The sequence below is a fragment of the Schistosoma mansoni genome, chromosome 3, assembly GCF_000237925.1.
Source record: "Schistosoma mansoni strain Puerto Rico chromosome 3, complete genome".
NCBI lineage: Eukaryota > Metazoa > Platyhelminthes > Trematoda > Strigeidida > Schistosomatidae > Schistosoma > Schistosoma mansoni.
In genome coordinates, this window is record NC_031497.1 from 25,562,803 (window position 1) to 25,583,891 (window position 21,089).

Below are 21,089 nucleotides of genomic sequence, written 5' to 3' on the forward strand. Positions count from 1 at the left end.
TTCTCTTTATCCCCTTTATGTCGGTATAGGTTTGAATTCAAGCCTTTTACTAAACAACGTTTTGTCATTATATATATCAGTCAGCTACAACGTAGGACCAGGCACATTTATGCATCGGTCCAAGTTGCCATAACTCGTTAGCACAACAAGATGAACACCGGATTCATAGAACTAGTTCATTTAGTGGTGGTAGTATATAAAAGATAGGTTGTATATAAGGATATAGTATAGGAAGGAATAAAGTTATGAAGCAATTTTAATCTCAAGGTTTAAGGGAAAATAGTGTATACACATACGCCATTGTGATCGATTCTGAGCCATGTCATTTAGAGTCTCCAACCATTGGTTACGATAGTCACGCGGACTCCAATCAAGTAGTCTGCATCTACCAACATAACTTAGACCAGAAGTTAGTGACTTCAAGCTCTGATACCACGTTATCGTTTGGCCGCCCCTAACTTTCTTCCAACCATCGCCAACACTAGCCAGCATTGCGCGTCGTGGTAATCGATGTTCAGGCATACGTAATACGTGGACCAACCATCTCAGTCGATGAAGATTCATAACCTCATCAACTGATTTACCATCATTCCCTAATACTCTGTGTCTAACTTCACTATTACTTACCCGGTGATATATTTTATTCTTTCGACAAACTTACACAAAATTGGATGAAAACAAAGCATAATTACACAAACTGATCTTCATTGTTTAACCACACAAACGACGTATTATGACTTTTTATTTATTTTAAAAATAAATTGTGATTTATCGTATAGTTTTTCAGAAAAAAAGGTTTATTTAATTATTAGATGGGGATTTTGTGGAAAGTTTAGTAATTTTATATAGTTGAAATCATGACTCAATTGAAGCTAGACTGCAATGGAAAACCCGGAGGCACTGGACGGCTGTTTCATCCTATTGTGGGACTCCTGAGCAGTCCTCATCCACGATCCCGCATCGCGAGAAGCAGTAACCAGTGAGCAGTTTGCGAAACTGGTAGGTCCTGGGTTCGAGTCTCGCGAAGCGGGATCCTGGATGCGCACTGCTGAAGAGTCCCACAATAGGACGAAGTGGCCGTCCAGTGCTTCCAGGTTTTCCATGGTGTTCTAGCTTCAATTAACTCATGATCTCAACCACATATCTTAAGACAATTATTAATGAAGTTGAAATACTCAACAGCTGAATATATAGCACTGACTGTTCAGTAATTCAGTTTCTCTTTAGAAAATATCACTAGGATGTTTAATTAAATTGAGATATTAATAAGTTTAGATTTCAAGTAAAGATATTCCATGATCAGTTACTTTTCCGTAAAAGTTGGAAAGTTTAGTTAAAATTTGGTTTACATACAGATGTTTATAGTACTTTTGATTCTGGTAATTTGATTATTTCAATGAAGCGTATATCATTACTATCATTCATAGAATTAGGTATAAGAATGTTAATCTCTTGATTTACACTATTTTCTCGATAAACTTTTGACATTCTTAAATTGTTGAAATAAATTATACCTTTCGGCTAAGAAGTTAAGGATACATAGAAATTAACTTTATATTCACAATACAAATTCTTATAAGTAGGTATTCTGACAGTTCCGTAATTTCTACTTATACATAAAACATCTAGAAACAAAATATTGAACTTTTCTTTTCGAAGGTCAACTGAATAGATGAATAGTACTTACTTGATATCTTCTTACTTACTTACTTACTTACATACTTACGCCTGTTACTCCCAATCGAGCATAGGCCGCCGACCAGTATACTCCAACCCATTCTGTCCTGCCCTTTCCTTTCTAGTTCTATCCATTTTTTGTTCATTCCTCTCATGTCTGTACCTATTTCTCGGCGTAATGTGTTCTTTGGTCTTCCTCTTCTCAGTTGGCCTTCAGTATTCCATGTGAGGGCTTGTCTTGTGATGCAGTTGAGTGATTTCCTCAATGTGTGTCCTATCCACTTCCACTTCTTCTTCCTGATTTCTTCCTCCGCTGGATGGAATCTGGTTTGTTCTCTCCCACACAAGGTTGTCGCTGATAGTGTCTTCAGTAAATTAAAAGTGTCATAACCTTTGTCAGAAATGATACAACTGTCATTAAGTATCTTTTGTATATACAAAATTTTATTATCTATTCTTATAGAACATTAGTTTTAATTGTCACCTAAAAACAGTTAGCCAGTAACAGATCTAAATGTGGTCCTAAAACAACATCAGCTCACTATTTATAAATCACACTGTTAAAAATGAACTGAACATCCTAAGTACAACTAGCAATTTAGTCATTCGATAAGAATGTTGGTAAACTCATATTAGATCTATCCATATCAATGTAATCATAAATAAAGCTTACCGTTTCGGTAAGTGACATTTTAAAAAAGTAAATAGATTACATATAAGAAAATCATAAAGCTCCCATAACTACATGTAGATTATTGAAGGGAATCGGAATGGATCCAGTAATCCTAAGTTTTACTTGTTGGCGATAAAATATCTGTGGTCTTCAGAAAATTGATATTCTACGTGAGAATCTATCTCCTATCACCTAGTATTTCAGTCACAAACATCATCATTAGACTTTGTATTTCGTAAATTCAACGAATTTCTTTGAAGTATACTTATATAAATTTTTACTATTTCGATTAGACGATTTGTTCAATTAGCAACTGAATGACAATAGACACCGGTCTCATTTACTAACATTTTGGAGATCAAGTTTTCTAATGAATCAACAAAGTACAAAGTAGGAATATATATATTTTACTCTATGTATTAGACTATAACCATACAGTACCAAATCGTGGATGCACACTGCTTAGGAGTCCCGCAATAGTACGAAATGGCCGTCCAATGCTTCCGGGCTTTCCATGGTGGTCTAGCTTCAATTGATTCATGATCTCAACTATTAAAATTACTATAATATCAAAAAAAAACCCTTCTGATAATAATTAATATAATTGTTTAGTCATAAGTGACCTAATATTAAGATAAAATTGTCAAACACTTTTATTAGAAAGTTATCATCTTTGCACTTCGTTAATTTTGAGAATAATTCAGTAATCACCGATATCACTGGATGTTAGTCCAAATATTTTATTAATTAACTGAAGTACAAAATGTAGATTATTAGATTACAATTCGGTGATTTATAATTGATGCTTCAACCAAAAGCCAAGAAAATGATCAGCCCAAGTCTTGATAGGGTCATGTGTACAAAATATTGAGGTCAGTCAGTCAGTCACAACGTAGAACTTCGTATGTACGTACGTACATCAGTTCGAGTCGCCATACCATATTAGCACAGAGATACAACTGTCGATTCAAATCCCATAGTGGTAGAAGTAGTAAGAGTATAAGCAGTAATCGGAAAGAATAGTGTTTGAATATGTTATTCAAGGAGTATAATCTAGTGAAATAAATTTGGAAAGAGAAAAATGATAGAGACATGATCAGTTCAGAAGATTAGAATTTGATAGAACACAATGGGTGGATGCACCTTCGCCATTGCAAACGATTTTGAGCCATGTCATTCAAGGTCTCTAACGATCGATTGTTATCATCTCGCGAATCCCAACAAAATATTGAGGAATCATATATTAGGTGAAAACAGCTATCTGTCTAGCCGTTCTCACCATCAATTTTCAATTATATTATGTTTGATGTAAATAAAGATAGGAATTTTTGATTTGTCAACTATATATATTACTTATTTTGTTTTATTCAACAATAATATTATTGATTTTTAAATCGAATTTAATGTAGATGTGAAATACCATCCAATACTTATGTTGAATTTGTTCGTGTAATCTGGCCAGCCGGTGTGAATTCATTAATATCGTCTTCATCGTCATCATCATCATCACCAGTATCCTTATCATCAACAACTAATGGCGATACAAGTTCTTCCATAGAAGTTGATGGATTCCTTGATGCTCAAACAATACCAACTAGTAGATCATCTGAAAGAAATGATATGAGATCACATAATATGTGGGATGTGTTCCATAGAAGTGTAATCAGTTCAAAACGTAATGTAACTGAAATTGTTGCTCGTTTCAGAGAAGATTTAGTTACATCTAATCCATCTTCAAAATACAGGTAAATTTGCATTTCCATAATAAGCATTTTTATGGTAAAACTAGTGTAATGTTTGATGTAAGTAGATTTCTTACGTTATTATATCAAATTCTTAAAGAACAATAAGTGCTTTGAAAGAAAAAAATTATTGTTATAGAGTTAAGATCATGAGTCAATTGAAGCTAGACCACCATGGAAAACCTGGAAGCACTGAACTGCCAGTTCGTCCTATTGTGGGACTCTTTGTGTACATTTTTATTTTAGTCTATTTGCAGTATTGTATAAAATACTAGTCAGTCGTTTAATAGTAGTTTATTATCGATGTCTTTTCCTCAAAATTAACTTCATTTTTAGTTCACATATCTTAATCAGAAGGGGGTTTTGTGGAGTTCAACCAGGTCTGTTGTGAGATATCAACTCACTGATGACATTGATGAATGGTTGCTCAATTTCATGGATTGGTTGACGTTAGACATTAACACCGTTGGATGCCGGCCGGCTCAGTGGTCTATCGGTTAGGTGCTCGCGTGCGAGACCGATAGGTCCTGGGTTCGAATCTCGCGGGATGGGATAGTGGATGCGCACTTCTAAGGAGTCCCACAGTAGGACGAAACCACCGCCCAGTGCTTCTACGTTTTCCATGATGGTTTAGCTTCAATTGACTCATGATGTCAACTCTACAAAATTACTAAAATCTCCACAAAACCCCTTCTGATGAAAAAATTATTTGTTTGATTTTCTTGCATCTAATTTCCAATAATTTCTGTTTATTTGGGTAGTTTGAGGAGATTAATTAAACCAGACAATAATTTTAATCACAAATTGATGTCCTTTGTAGAATAGATGAAAAACGAGTTGTCCTAACTAGTTATTTTATGTTCATCTGAAATCCTTCAACAGTATCCACTCAAGACTCCACATTTAATCAGACTCTACCTTCAAATTTCAGGCTGAAGATTCCCAGTTTGACTTGCTACTATCTGAATCACTACATTTGTAGCATATTTCGCCTTTTTTTCACCAATTCTCTATATATACTACTGTAGATTTTCACTAATCTCTTTTTTTTTTATTTCCCTTGCGTTTTAGTTCAGCAGCTGAAGTCTACAAATTACAATTTCGTGTTAATAAACCCCAGTCTAATTCACCTGGTCGTGTTGCACCAAGAATATTTTGGAGTTTAGTTAGTTTAAGTCGACGAAATTCACCAGATCATTCGATTAGTGCAAGTCCAGTTGTGACAAGATTGAACATTGAACCGTCTGAATTCAAACATATAACAATGGTGCTAAAAGTAAGATATCTTTCTTTTTTAAAAAACAGGACATTTTCATTTGAGGCGCTTTTGTTCATCACTGTAACAAAATTTGATGATGATTAAATTTTGTTACAGTAGAAGAATTATGAGAATTTTTTATTTTAATGTTTGTCTTAATTAGGGATGGATACCACACACCAAATAATAATTATTATTTAAACACATAAATATTGGTACAAGGAAGCACCAGATACATATGCACCACACAAATCTCATTTGATTTGTGTGAGGGCTGGGATGCTGTTCAGGTGCTCAAACTAAAGCAGGCGGTTTCCTTAGGGGGCCTTACCCGGAGCCTTTGACGTAAAGGTCTGATTCACAAGGCAGTGTAGCATCGAGAGGAGATTCATTCCCATGGTAGTCGGTGACCAACGATTGATTCATATTCCATTTGTTCCCTCAAGATACTGGAGCACATGTGCACCATTTGTTTGGAATCAGGGTTTTCCAACTCCCCCAGGTGGACTTTCCATGTTTACCAACCCGGTTAAAGCGTCGGACATTCGCTTTCCGTCCTCTCAATTTTATAAACAACACACCGCCACGAGAAGGCAATGAGTAGGACTTCCCTAGCAGAGGAGAATCATAGAACAGTCCCTTTTTTCTTGATTGAAACACATCATTTATGTGCAGGAACAATCTCACTGGTAACCATGCCCTTGAATTTCATGTTCCTTAGTCAGCAATCAGTTGGTATTCTATGATCAACATTTCATACTTCAGTCAACTGACGATATAAGTTACCATAATAAGTTATCGATATCTGTCTTAGTATTCAATTTCTTAGACTCTATAGGTTACAACGTAATGGGCGCTGAATATTAACGAGTTTCAGACTAAGGAAAATTTAATTTTTAAATGTTTCTTCCGGTTTACGGTATATATATATATATAGGCCACATTGAATAAGACGTTTAAGGCTGAATCTGAATGTTATTTACTCTTTTCACGGTATTACAATTCATATCAACATACTAAGCGAGGAAACTGGAATGATAAAACCAAATCATCAGTACAAGGTTGTGGAGATTGTTCAGTTTTAACTAGAAAAAGTGAACAATCCCCACAACCTTGTACTGATGATTTGGTTTTATCATTCTAGGTTCCTCTCTTAGTATGTTAATATGAATTGTAATACCGTGAAAAGAGTAAATAATATTTAACTAATGAGATCTTGAATGACATGGCTCAAAATCGTTTGCAATGGAGAAGGTGTGTCCATTTTTTGTTCTGCGAATTCTAATCTTCTGAATTCTTCATATCTCTGTCATTTTTCTCTTTCCAAGTTTCTTTAATTGGGTTATACTCCTTGAATAACATCTTCAAACCCTAACCTATCACATAATGTATATACTCTTACTACTTCTACCACTATGGGATTTGAATCGTCAGTTGTATCTCTGTGCTAATATGGTATGGCAACTAGAACTGATGTACGTAGGTACGAAGTTCTACGTTGTAACTGACTGACTGACTGAGTTTTAACTAAGATCATGAACTGGTCAATATTAGACCACTATTGAAAATGTGAAAGCACTGAATAGTCGTTCTTTCCTAGTATCAGTCCTAAGTTCGAGTCTTGCATGCGGGATCGTGAATGCTCACTGCTGCTGGTGGTCTACCATTGATTGGTTTATAACCTCAATTAAAACCAAATCAGTCATAATTTTATTATCATTTTGAAATCATGAAGTGAATTGCATAGAATAATGATACTCCTTCTTTATCGCAAGACAAGTTGGTAATCCAAACGATTTTCCATCTTTAGGTATAAATTACGACAGTATAGTAAATATAAACTAGGATATTTAAAACTTCCTATATGATTCATATTAGCAGTTAATCACTTTATTATTAGATTAAGGTTTAGTCTCATCATCCTTAAACATTTTCCAAAGTATTCTTATATGAAAGAAATATACTAAAGCTTCATTCACTTTCTCTTCTGTTACAGTCAAATGTCTATTTTCCTTATCTTTCCTTCTTGTATACTCTCTGGTTCCTTTTTTTTTACTTTCTATATGTACTTTATTTGTCTAAAATAATGGTATCTATTACTGTTTACTTTCTATTTATCAATTTATACAGTCATGGTTACAAAAATACCCCTTTCCCCCCATGTATACTTATCTACTAACAGTTGTCTTTTGTTATTATTATCCTTTGTGTGAAAACATGTTAAGTTACTTAATTATTGTTATAACTTGTTACTTCATTTATCATTATTAAAAATAAATTTCAAGTACGTGTGCCAATTTACATGGATTTATAAATATTGAAAGGATACCAACATCTTTCTTTTTGATGTTCAATATAAACCATAGGTTGATAAATTGAATGAAGTGTAACACACATGGATATTCATTTATGGTAATGTACCTGTTCTGTTGAATGTATATACATATACATACATATCACCTGACCTAAATTTCGGTTACTTTAATTCATAAGGCTAAGCAACATGGATAAAAAGATTAGTATTTTTCATAAATAGTCAAATAATTTATGGAAAGAGAATAACAGTAAATGGTATAAGGAAAATCTGATTAATAAACATACTACCTGTGAATGAATACATGACAGCATGTAGTTTCTCTTTTTTTTGGAAGGGGGGAGGAGGATAACAAAATAAAACGAATAACCAAATAACATTGTTCATAAGGTGTTCAGTGTGTTTTTAATACTATGGACAGTGTGCATTCGTTTCTGTGTTTAAGTGTGTAGGAAGAAGAACAGGTTAGAGATATGTTTATTTTCGGGTGTGATAACCTTGACCTTTAAATTAGTTATAAACAAATGTGAACTGATTTTCTTGAATTGCAAATATAAATTGAATGTGTGTAAATGTAAATATGAATTAATGAATGCTCTTTCATAGGTGTTTCGTTTCGATTTCATATTCCTTATAGTTGATCGAATTCTTTCAATTAAGTTCATAATGAAGCTCTAATGTTAAGTGACTTGATATTCGGTTGAAATTTGAACTAATATCATATCAGAAGGGGTTTTGTGGAGATTTAGTATTTGCATAGTTGAAAGCGTGAGTCAATTGAAGCTAGATCACCATGGAAAACCTGGAAGCATTTTGCAGATAATCTTGTTTGACTTATAGTATGTTTTATGATCAAATAGTTCAGTATTTACATAGAGGGTCCGTGACAACAGATGACATTGGTTTGAATATGGGTAGTGAAGAAAATATTCTTTGTTGGTGAGTCAAAACTAACACGAAACCTTTGTCTAGATAGTCCAATTGGTTACCTGTTCCAACTGAAAACAATTGCTTTTATTTTCAAATAACGACTTAGTTAGTGGTTAACCATACTGCTTTTATTAGGACTTTGAAAAAGTAATTTAATCAAACTAATCCCACATTTTCTTAGTCTACATCATCACTTGAAACGAGCAAGGACTGGGGGTCTGTTTCGTTAGAAGATGCAGTCCCATTGCAGCCGGTGACCAACAGTAGGTTCATACGTCTTTTGTTCCCTCAGATCCCTGGAGCCCATATACACCATTGGTTTGGAATCGAAGTTTCCCAACTCCCCTAAGTGGATTCTCCATAACCACTAACCCGATTAAAGCACCGAATACTGGCTTTTTGTCCTCTCAATTTCGTGAACAACACCCTCACCACGAGAAGGCGGAGAGTAAGACTTCCCTGTTAGTGACCGTATACGCGTACCCATGTGAAAGCATTTTGAGAGGGAAGACAAGTTCTCCTGAACCTTGGCAGTACTAGGGCATTTGGGGGCGATCTAGTATAATCGTAACATACTACTTATACACTTTTTTCCATATGTTCCGTAATTTACTCAGGTTCTCCGTGTATCCCCGAATCTAACCATATAAAATTTTTTTGATAAAAAACATTTTTAGTAAATAAATATTTTTATAGTTGAAATCATCAGTCACTTGAAGCTAGACCACTATGGAAAACCTGGAAGCACTGGACGGCCATTTCGTCCTATTGTGTGACTCCTCACCAGTGTTCATCCACGATCCCGTCTCGCGAGATTCGAACCCAGAACCTACCAGTCTCGCGCCAGATCGCTTAACCACTAGACCACTAAGCTGGCCGGAATCCGATGGTGTTAATGTCTAAATGAATATTTATAACGATTGCTTATTTTGATTTCTATATTATTTGTTTACTTTTAATTCTCAATTCCAAATAAAATTTTATTAAAATATTCAATTAACATTGGCATGATTATTAATATTATGAAAAAGATTAATATTAATGTTTACCAAAGAATCATTATTTATAATCATTCATTCTATTGGAAAATTTAAGTACTTTCAAGTGAAAATGACAGATTTCAATTATAAAAATTTTGAAAATTTAAACTCTACTTTTATGGATCAAAAATGGATGGTGGCTAGCAGTGGAATCCAGGACGCGCGTTTCGCCCTATTTGGGACTCGTCAGCTGAATGGGCCTGCATCTCAGAATTGATGTTCACTCCGGGACTCAAACCCAGTACCATTTGCTTCAAACGCCATCGCTTTATACACTTAGCTACTGAGTCCTGGTAGCCACTTAATTGTGCAATGGGGTGAAGCTTAAATTCACTTAGTATTGTTTGTTTGAATCTTCCCATTGATGTTTAGGACTGTAACTGGTCAGTCTCTAATTGGAATATGTGCATACTGTGCGTATTGCCTCGATATAGCCTGATTTCAAAAGCATTGTAAGCAAAGATGGATAGTGGCTAGCAGTGGAATCCAGAACGCACATTTCGTCCTATTTGGGACTCGTCAGCTGGACTGAAGTCCTAAACAACAATGAGAAAATGCAAGCAAACAATATTAAGTGAATTTTTACTTACATCAATTTTCATAAATTCAGTTTGTCTCATTTTTTTCTTTAGTTTTGTTTTATTTTAACGAAATAATTTGATAATTCCTAAATGAAATTTTTTTTAAAGACAATTAACCATTGACTAAAGGATTTATAGTTGAAAGCATAATTTAATTAAAGCTAAACCACCAAGGAAAACCTGAAAGCACTGAACGGCCGTTTCGTCCTATTGTGGGACTCCTCAGCTGACTCATGCTTTCAATTATGAAAATACTAAATCTCTACGAAAAAACCCTTCTAAGGGATTTATGTTAATGTTTAAAATCAGAAGGGGGTTTGTGGAGATTTCAGTATTTTTCAAAGTTGAAATCATGAGTCAATTGATGCTAGACCACCATGGAAAACCTAGAAGCACTGGACGGCCGTTTCGTCCTATTGTGGGACTCCTCAGCACTGCTCATCCACGATCCCGCAATTATGAAATTATTCAAGTAAAAAACGATAGTGGTTTATAGTAATCAGTTAGACGTTAGAACAACACGATATTAGTAATATAATGAATGTAAATAAAATAACTAAACTTCTATTACAATTACTGATTAAACTAATTTGTTAGAGATTAATTATACCAATCAACTATCAGTACATGATAACCAGATAGTGATGAACTTTTCCTTGGGTTTTTATTATGAATTGAGGTAATGCTACGATATGATTTGTGAGTTCGTTCGTGATTTTATGTTAAGACGGTTTTTTTTTATTCAAGTCAACTCAACTCTACATCTTCCATGAACAAGATGATGTGCATGTTTGTATTGAATGTTGTTGTTGTTGTGGGTTTTTTTTTCATTCCTTCTTTACATAGATGTTGAAACATCTTTCAGATAAACAAAAACCTCATAGAAAAAACTCCACTATGATCATGTAATGCTTAAAGCTAATAGGGAATAAGTTTTTTTTTGTTTTCAAGGCAAACAGACTTTGGATACAACTTAGAAAATAGATGATATCATCGAAAGATTTATATCTAAACATTAAGGAATTAATTTTTATGGAAAAAATTTTCCCTTTGACGTCTGATTTAAATTTGCCTATAATAATGAATGGTATCAAATTGTCCCATTTATTTGTGGTATATATCTATCTATATATATCTATCATAAATGTATCTGGTTGTCAACCCGTTATATGTAATCCCCCTTAATATTATTAAACATACATATATATATATTTCCATATTTATTTATTTTGTTGTTCCTTATATTTTGACAATCCACAGTAGTCATATGTGGTCTTAATACTGCCAGTCCTAGATACTATTCCACAATTGTATTTATTGTTCGTATGCCTTCTATCTTTTATTCAAGCTATTTATATAGTAGGCTACAGTATAATCTCACTATGTTAATACTATACAAGCCTGTCTATCTATCTATCTATCTATATATCAGTGTATCTGTCTATTGTAGTTAGGCAATCTGCATAATTCCAACCATATTCATTTGATCATAAGTATAATGTAATGCATAATGCATTAAAGGCATTGATAAATATTTGATCAGGTCATTTTTGCTTCATTTATAATCATCAGAATTTACAATTACTTTATCTTTGTAATGTAGTTTACTAATGTAACAATATTGATTATAGATGTAACTCAATCGAACTACTGAACCCATTAGCAGAACTGAAAATTGGTTGGAAATTATTTTAAAAAATAATAAGTTGGTGTGCTTATGCATAAGTGAGAGATGTGAGTATATACAATGACTTAGATACTTAGTGAGCAGGTCTTTTTTTTCTCAAGAAGTGATAATCAAAGGAAGTAAATGAAATTAGGGAAGATTTTATAGAGTATGCAAATTATCCACTTCATAGAATTTATTTATAAATTATGACAATCAGGTATTTGATTTCATTGGAGAAATATTTTACCAAACACTTTCAGATTAATAAAACTGTGACAGATAAATGGATGACATAAAATTAAAATTTTCATAGTTGAAATCATGAGTCAAATGAAGCTAGACCATCATGGAAAACCTAGAAGCACTGGACGGCTATTTCGTCCTATTGTGGGACTCCTCAGCAGTGCGCACCCACGATCCAACCTTGCGAGATTCGAACCCAGGACCTATCAGTCTCGCAAACTACTGAGGAGTTCCACAATAGGACGAAACGGCCGTCAAGCAGTGCTTCCAGGTTTTCCATGGCAGTCTAGATTCAATTGACTCATGATTTAAACTATGAAATTATTTAAATCTCCACAAAAACACCTTCTGGAAATTAAAATTGTATGGAGTGAACTATTGAATTGTTATATAATGAAAGTAATAGTGCTGTAATTTTTTATACCTAACGAAAGTTTTTTGATTGGTTCCATGTTAGTTCACTGTTGTTACACAATACTAGGAAGTTTTAAATTAACTTGACAGTTTTTCTGAGGTCTCTTTACGGTTTAGAATTATTCTTCAACTGATATCACTTTATGATGCAGTGTAATGTTATACTTGTCTAGATTTAAATTTATTCATATTAGTATAATTATAGGCTTTATCCTAATGGTATTTACTCACATACTTACGTCTGTTACTCATCGTGGAATAGCATAGGCGGTTTACCAACATTCTCCATCTATCTCTATGCTAGGCAATCCTTTCCAGTTCTTGCCAGTTGCTAATCATTCTTTTCATGTCTGCTTCCGATTCCCGACGTAGTGTGTTCTTTGGCCTTCCTGTTTTCCGTTTCCCTTCAGTATCTTAAGTTAACGCTTGTTTCGTGATCCAGTTTGATGAGTTTCGTAATGTATGTTATATCCACCTTCATCGTCTCTTCTGAATCACTTCTTCAATTAGAAGCTGGTTTATTCTCTCCAATAGTAGATTGTTACTGATGGTATCCGACCGACAGATTTTGAGTATCTTGTGCAGACGATTGTCTATAAATACTTGTACATTTTTGATGATGGTTGTAGTAGTTCTCTGAGTTTCAGCTCCGTGCAATAGAACTGTCTTGACGTTCATATTGAAGATTCTTAATATAAGGTTGGCTTGAAGACAGTTGTTTTTGGTTCCACATATTTTTTAACTTCAGTAATCTGACTTTGCCCTGCCAACCCTTGTCTATACATCTGATTCGGATCCTCCTCGTTCATCGATGATACTGCCCAGATGTGTGATAGTTTCCACCCTTTCCAGAGTTTCTGCATCAAGCGTTACTGGGTTGGGGTTCTTTGTGTTGTATTTGGGGATTTTGCTTTTTCCCTTGTGTATGTAGAGGCCTACTGATGCAGAGGCTGCTGCTACCCTGCTTGATTGACCTGCATTTGTTTAAAGTATATTTCGACAAACTGGTCAGTCACTATCAACATAGAGCCTGGCACAGTTTTCGTTCTTCATTGTAATTTAAAAGAATATTTATGTAAAACAGTTGTGACGTTACAAATCCTGGGAAAATTAAAGGTAGTTCGATCATTTTTTTAAGTCTAATACGCTGTTATGGAATTTCTTCTTTAGGAGACATCTCTCATACAGATGAAAATCTTAGTATCAAGTTAGCTACCTTTTTTATCATCGATATAGACATAAATAAATTTTATCTTCATATTAAACTATGAATGTTACGACTGAATCTTAGTCTATTTCACTTAAATATCTACTTTGATATACGTTTTCTCGTGCAACAATGAATAACAGAGTCAGCAATGCTGAAATTGGTAAAGAGTGCCATGCAAAGATCGTAAATCAATTATTGAGATAGTGATTCGATTATCTACTGAAGTTACTGAATATTAATTGGACATAGGCTATCTAAGAAAGATATTTTGCATCAATGTATAAGACTGAATAAAAGCAAAAGTACTACTTATCTCCGATACAATACAGCATGCACCAATCGAATTACACTTGACGGAGAAGCTTTGGAGGATGGGGAAACTTATATATTTGGGCAGCATCATCGATGAACACGGTGGATTAGTTGCAGATGTGAAGGTGAGGATCGGCAAAGCAAGAGCAGCATATTTACAACTGAAAAACATCTGGAATCCAAAACAATTGTCAACCAACACCAAGATCAGAATTTTCAATAAAAATGGCAAGAGAGTTCTACTGTATGGGGCGGAAACCTGGAGAACTACGAAAGCCATCATCCAGAAGATTCAGGTGTTTATTAACAGTTGTTTACGCAAGATACTTCGGATCTGTTGGCCAGATACTATCAGCAACAAGTTACTGTGGGAGAGAACAAACCAGATTCCATCCAGTGGAGGAAGAAATCAGGAAGAAGAGCTGGAAGTGGATAGGACACACATCGAGGAAATCACCTAACTGCGTCACAAGATAAGCCCTCACATGGAATCCTGAAAACCATAGGAGAAGAGGAAGACCGAAGAACACATTACTTCGAGAAATGGAAACAGACATGAGAAGAATGAACAAAAATTGGATAGAACTAGAAAGGAATTCTCATGACGGAGTGTTTTGGAGAATGCTGGTCGGTGGCCTACGCTCCATTGGGAGTAACAGGCGTAAGTAAGTGAGTTAGTAAGTAGGTAAGTAAGTAAGTAAGTAAGTAACTGCTTATCTATCTACACTAACACTCGAAATATTTTATTTTCAGTTACCGTATTTCTCTACATACTTATCCAAGTCCATTCATTGAAATACATAGAATTAAGATTTTTCAACGAAAAAAAAATAAGTGTTGAATGTAACCTGAAACAGCTGACTTTTATATATCAAATTTATCTTATCTTATCTTGACTGATTCCTTAAAATCCTCCTCTGTTTTCATTGTCATCGGTAACATTCATAGTCTTCCATAATGTCAATGAATACATTGCTTTTTTTTCAAATATCATATTCTAATTCCCTCTACATTCAAGAGCCATCTGTTCTATTTGCAATTGTATCTACCAATTGATCCAAATTGTGGTTATTTTGACAAAATGTTTTAACGTATTTGTATGATTGGTGACGATGATATAAATATAGATTGAAATTATTGAAAAATGTCAACCATATAAAAAAACTGATTATCAGAATGTTTGAAATTATTATAAGAAATGGAAAATGTTTCTATTTTTTAATCTTAAGTCTAATTTTTATATAGTTGAAATCATGAGTCAATTGAAGCTAGACCACCATGGAAAACTTGGAAACACTGGACGGGCGTTTTGTCCTGTTGTAGGACTCCTCAGCAGTGCACATCCACGATCTCGCCTCGCGAAATTCGAACCCAGGACCTATCAGTCTCGCGCGCGAGCACTTAACCGATAGACCACTGAGCCAGTATCCAACGGTGTTAATGTCTAACTTCAACCAATCCACGAAGTTTGAGCAACTGTTCACTGCTGAGGAGCCCCATAATAAGACGAAACGGCCGTCCAGTGCTTCCAGGTTTTCCATGGTGGTCTAGCCTTAATTGAATCATGATTTCAACTATGAAAATATATTTACAAACTTAGACTTTTGAAACTATGAAATAAAGATTAGAAGGCACGTATGATCGAATACTAGTAACATTCGAATACCCTCTACTCTTACCAGCCATGTTTTACTGTCATAAAGTAGGACGGAACGAAGAGCTGCGCAGTGAACCCTTCCTTTGATGGTTAGACGTATATCTCGTCTACGCCATAAATGAAGAAAGTTGACAAAAGACAGTCGAGCCTTTTGAACCTATGTCAAGATTTCGTCACACACCAGACCACAAGGGCTGATGAGACTCCCATGATAAGTGAAGCGGTCAGCACGCTCAACTACTTCAATCCCTATCATTACTTCAGGTGCCGATGCAACCCAATTCTGATTATTTGTTTAACTTTAAAAGATGAACTACTTTCTAGAATATTTCATTTTATTTCATAGTAAATTAGTTTTCAAATATGTATTTTGTATTGTGTTTTGTTTCAACAAAAAAAACATTAACCAGACATCGGCATTGGTCAATCTTGCAGTTTTAACTGGACAACCAACTGTTTATCCTGTATGGGTATATGGTTTAACACATGATTTAAAATTAATTGATATAACTAATAAAGCAACATGTCATACTGGTGATGATGCTGTGATACATTTTGCACAAGATATTTGTTCAAAACTTAGTTTCTCCGGTGCAGAATTAGATGGTTCACCTGGTTTACCATTAGTAGCAAAAATGGACGGTCGTAGTGCTAGTGCTACACTTTTAGTATGGTTTCCAAAATCCCCTTCACTTAAATTAATTGTTGAATCAAGTTTAAATAATAATTATGATTCCATCAATCAAGGTTCATCAAATCATATTATAATAAAACGTCTTGCTACAGAGATTGTTGCAGCACAGTAAGTTTAACATTCATTTTTCTTGTTTACAGTATGTCTCCTTTATAAATCTAGAACAACAATTTGGATAGAATAGTTTGTAGTACTTTTCTTCAGCTACTTACGAAAGTATCTATCTCAAAACAAAATGTGAAGTTCAATGGTAGAACACTGATGATTGAAGACACTGAAATGCTAATGATAACCAGTATTATATGTAGATACTATTGTAAGCAGCAGAGAAGAAACCATGAAATCAAGTGGATTCACATAATTCTAGCCAAATTGTTGTTCTATATTCAAGTGATTTATGCCATTTGAAAAACTGACATCAATTCCATTATAGTTCATGTCATAGACTAATACTAGATGGACAATTATTAAGATATGCAGTGTGTATAACAGTTGTTTTATTCTATTTTACGATATCAAAGCGATTGTCTACAGTGTCGTGGTGGAATATATTAATGTATTCCTGCCAATTGATTTCAAACTTTATGACATTAAAGTTGCTGATGAAACCCCATATGATGTGATAAAATGCAGTATTACAAAATCGTTGTGAAGAGCTGTTATATCAACAAATTTATTATATTAATCACCGAACAAGAATCTATACCTCAATATGAAATAGATTCAAAAAGCTCACTTGGCTTTTGCCAACTTACATCACTTATAACGAAGACGAGATATCCGTCTATCAATTAAGGGACGAGTTTACTGCGCAGCAGTTTGCTCTGTTCTACTTTAAGCCTGTGGAGCATGGCCATTAAGAGTAGAAGATACTCGTAAGTTACTAGCATTTGATCACAGATGCATTAGAAATATTGCTCTCATCTGCTGGGATCAACGGGTAAGTAATAGTGAAGTTAGACACAGAGTATTAGGGAATGATGGTAAATCAGTTGATGAGGTCATGAATCTTCATCGACTAAGATGGTTGGGCCACGTGTTACGTATGCCTGAACACCGATTACCACGACGCACAATGCTGACTAGTGTAGGGGATGGTTGGAAGAAAGTTAGGGGCGACCGAACCAAAACGTGGTATCAGTGCTTGAAGTCACTAACTTCTGGTCTAAGTTATGTTGGTAGATGCAGACTACTTGATTGGAGTCCGCGTGACTATCGTAACCAATGGTTGGAGACTCTAAATGACATGGCTCAGAATCGATCACAATGGCGTAGGTGTATACACTATTTTCCCTTAAACCTTGAGATTAAAATTGCTTCATTTCTGTCTTTCTTCCTGTACTAAATCATTATATAATGCCTTTCTTTTATACATTGACACCACTAAATTAACTACTTCTATGAATCCGGTGTTCATCTTGTTGTGCTAATGAGGTTATGGCAACTTGGACCGATACACATATGTGCCTGGTCCTACGTTGTAGCTGACTGACTGAATGATGAAATATATAAATTTTCAGACAACATCTATATGTTACAGTGTCTAATGAATCATCTAATAGATGGGGTCATGAGTTCATATGTATTATTAATCATCTAATGAATAAAACACAAATGTAAATCAGATCTCATTGCTAAAGCACCAATCAGTTCTATTTAACATTCGAAGACTACTTTGCAAAAATATTGCTTGAATAAAATTTTCAGAAAATCCGAATGGAAGCATCTTTTGTTGAATACAGATAAAAATAAAAATCATTGAATGTGATACTTTGATCCTGTTATATCCCGTGGAGAATCATAAATGGTAACTTTTGAGGACTATTTATGGACCAATATGATGTGTATATTTCCTATTGTATAATTGCTAAGTAACTAAACTATTCATATTCGTTTCCCTTTTATTATAAGCTTTATTTTGACCTATAGACTATTATTGTACGATTTACAATTCTTGAGTTATACCCAATCCATTAATTACTGTTTCCTCTGTTCACAGCCACATCTGGCCAAATCATGTACAAATATTATTTTCTATTTTATGGTACAATGTGGTCAGTTTGTTTGATATATAAACCCAGTATGTTTGAGAATAATGATTCATTTTGCAGAGGCCGTTATTGGTGTTCTGGACTTAAATGACTGGGTTAGGCAGAAAGCAGGACTGATACGTACTCAAGACTGCTCATACGGCTTTCGTGTATCATTGATCTCTGATAATTCACTCCTCTATCATTGGCGATCATAAAACGTCATATATTATTAACTGGGCACACAGGGCAATCGATATAACAGATCTATTCATTTTAATCAATTCTGTACTAAACAATGTTTCAATAATATGTATTCTTTAGTTCATCAGTCATTATCTAATATACCGAAAGGTAACTCGTAATGAATTTTATTTCAGATTAATAATCGTCATTCTACGGACTATATCTTATACAGTGACGTAGATATACTGTAGGCTCATTTAATTCCTGTTTATCAAGTTGTTATTCTTATATGACTGGTATGTAAACGACAAATTAATCAAATTTACTGTAGTGCAGTGCTTCGCTAATCGTTCACCTCGATAATCGTTATAATACAAATTTTAACGGTGCATAAAAATTAGAAGGCAAAGAGAAGCGGCAACTACAGTTTTATTGATGAATGACCTAGGCCAGAAAGTTATAAGCACATGAGTAAATATCAGTTGGTTATGTTACGATATCTGAGATAGATAGTTTAGTTACAGAATCTTAATGTCACTTTGGACAACATCACCGGGGACCACCATAAATGGAAACGTTTAACTCAGTAAACACACCGCTACCACTTAAACTTCAAATCTTATTCATTATTCCAATTTAGTATTTTGAATTGTTGCATTTTTCCCAATTTATACAAACATTCTTACTCATTATTCTTTCTTGATTTATCTATTGAATGATATAGTTCAAATTTTCATAAATTTCCATGGTCAAATCAAATGAATTCAAGTGTAGCACCTCAATTTTTTCAATACTTTAGGATTCGTATAATGGCAAGGTAAGTTATAATATGTATCCACATATATGTATAATTGAAAGTTACCAATTTTGTGTCTTCAGTACATATTTATTATTACAATGAAATAATGTCTATTTAAATATGCACGTATACATATAAACCTTTTTGATGGAGTTTCGTTCTCTGAGCTGGATGGTTTGGTCGTGGAGCTTTCATCGTTCTTCTGAACGACATCATCAGCACAAACTTCCGGTAGAAGTGCTGATAATGTCGTTCAAAAGAACGATGAAAGCTCCACGACCGAACCATCCAGCTCAAAGAACAAAACGTCATCAAAATCACCCACCTGAGCTACAAATCTTCTCCAAATATCGACTATTGTTTCATTAACACGTGGTAAAGAAGGCGTATATTTGTCTCCGCCTTTTAATGAAACAGTTCACAAGTTCAATTATAATTAATTGTAGAGATGTAATCGAATTATCAAATATCAGTGACCAGTTCACTTATTAGAATATAATATGTGCCATATTTAATGAAATCCTTTTAACTAGATATGAATTAAAATGAATATTTGTTTTTAGAGTTTACAATCAGTCAGTCAGCTACAACGTAGGACCAGGCACATATGTGCATCGGTCCAAGTTGCGATAACCTCATTAGCACAACAAGATGAACACCGGATTCATAGAAGTAGTTAATTTAGTGGTGTTAATGTATAAAAGAAAGGCATTATATAATGATTTAGTACAGGAAGAAAGACAGAAATGAAGCAATTTTAATCTCAAGGTTTAAGGGAAAATAAAGAGTGTATACACCTACGCCATTGTGATCGATTCTGAGCCATGTCATTTAGAGTCTCCAACCATTGGTTACGATAGTCATGTGGACGTTACGTTTTATACAATCACATATTTCAATAAGTTAGAATTTAACAATCTGAAATAGTGCACCGAACGAGAACACATGTAGGGACAATCGAATGTATTTAACTGCAAAATTACCAAATCTCATAGTAAAATCTGAGAATCATACAGTGAATACTTCATTTGTAAAATATCAATCAATTGTCTCGGATTTTATTGTTCTCTCGTTTCCACACCCTTCATTCTTTGTTCTCATTCTCTCTCCTTCGGTCTTCATAACCTTCTGCCACCAGGAATTTCACTTTCGATTTATGGTACATACTACTTATATCTGCTGACATCAGCAGCATTTACCACATTAGTAACTGTCAATAAATAAAGGTTTCTGACATAGTTCTCATTTTAAAAAAACATATTTATATTATTGCATGTATAATTAATACATTTTACAGTGATTTCCAGTTCGCTTTGTTCTCTTTGTAACTAGTCAGTTAAATAATCCTAGAACTAAGTGTTGAAGCCATATAGAGCTAAGAACTAGAAAAGACGAGATATGCATCCTAGATATCACAAGGGCGTACTTTTTAAAATATATTTAACCAGTAGCTAAGTTTAAAATCAAGAGGTATGCTCAAAGGCCCCCTATTTTTACAGAAACTGGTCAAATCTTATAATAAATATTAAAAACCACAAAAATGTAAACTTAAAATGAATAATCATAATTGTGTAAGCTTTATATTATACTTAAATGAATAGTTATATATATAGGGTTTGAATCTTGCGAGGAAAGATCGTGGATGCGCACTGCTGAGGAG

General features: G+C 34.2%; 1 protein-coding gene across 1 annotated transcript in view; it reads left to right on the plus strand.

The window, feature by feature from the left end:
* Positions 1-21,089, plus strand: part of Smp_177000 (hypothetical protein) — a gene marked incomplete at both ends in the record, with an annotated part of 71,028 nt that overhangs the window by 13,313 nt on the left and 36,626 nt on the right. Inside the window, 3 exons of the mRNA XM_018799773.1 lie at positions 3,898-4,095; positions 5,164-5,368; positions 16,131-16,522. Of these exons, the coding sequence (XP_018651529.1) occupies positions 3,898-4,095; positions 5,164-5,368; positions 16,131-16,522 (795 nt within the window). The remainder of the gene's footprint in view (positions 1-3,897; positions 4,096-5,163; positions 5,369-16,130; positions 16,523-21,089) is intronic.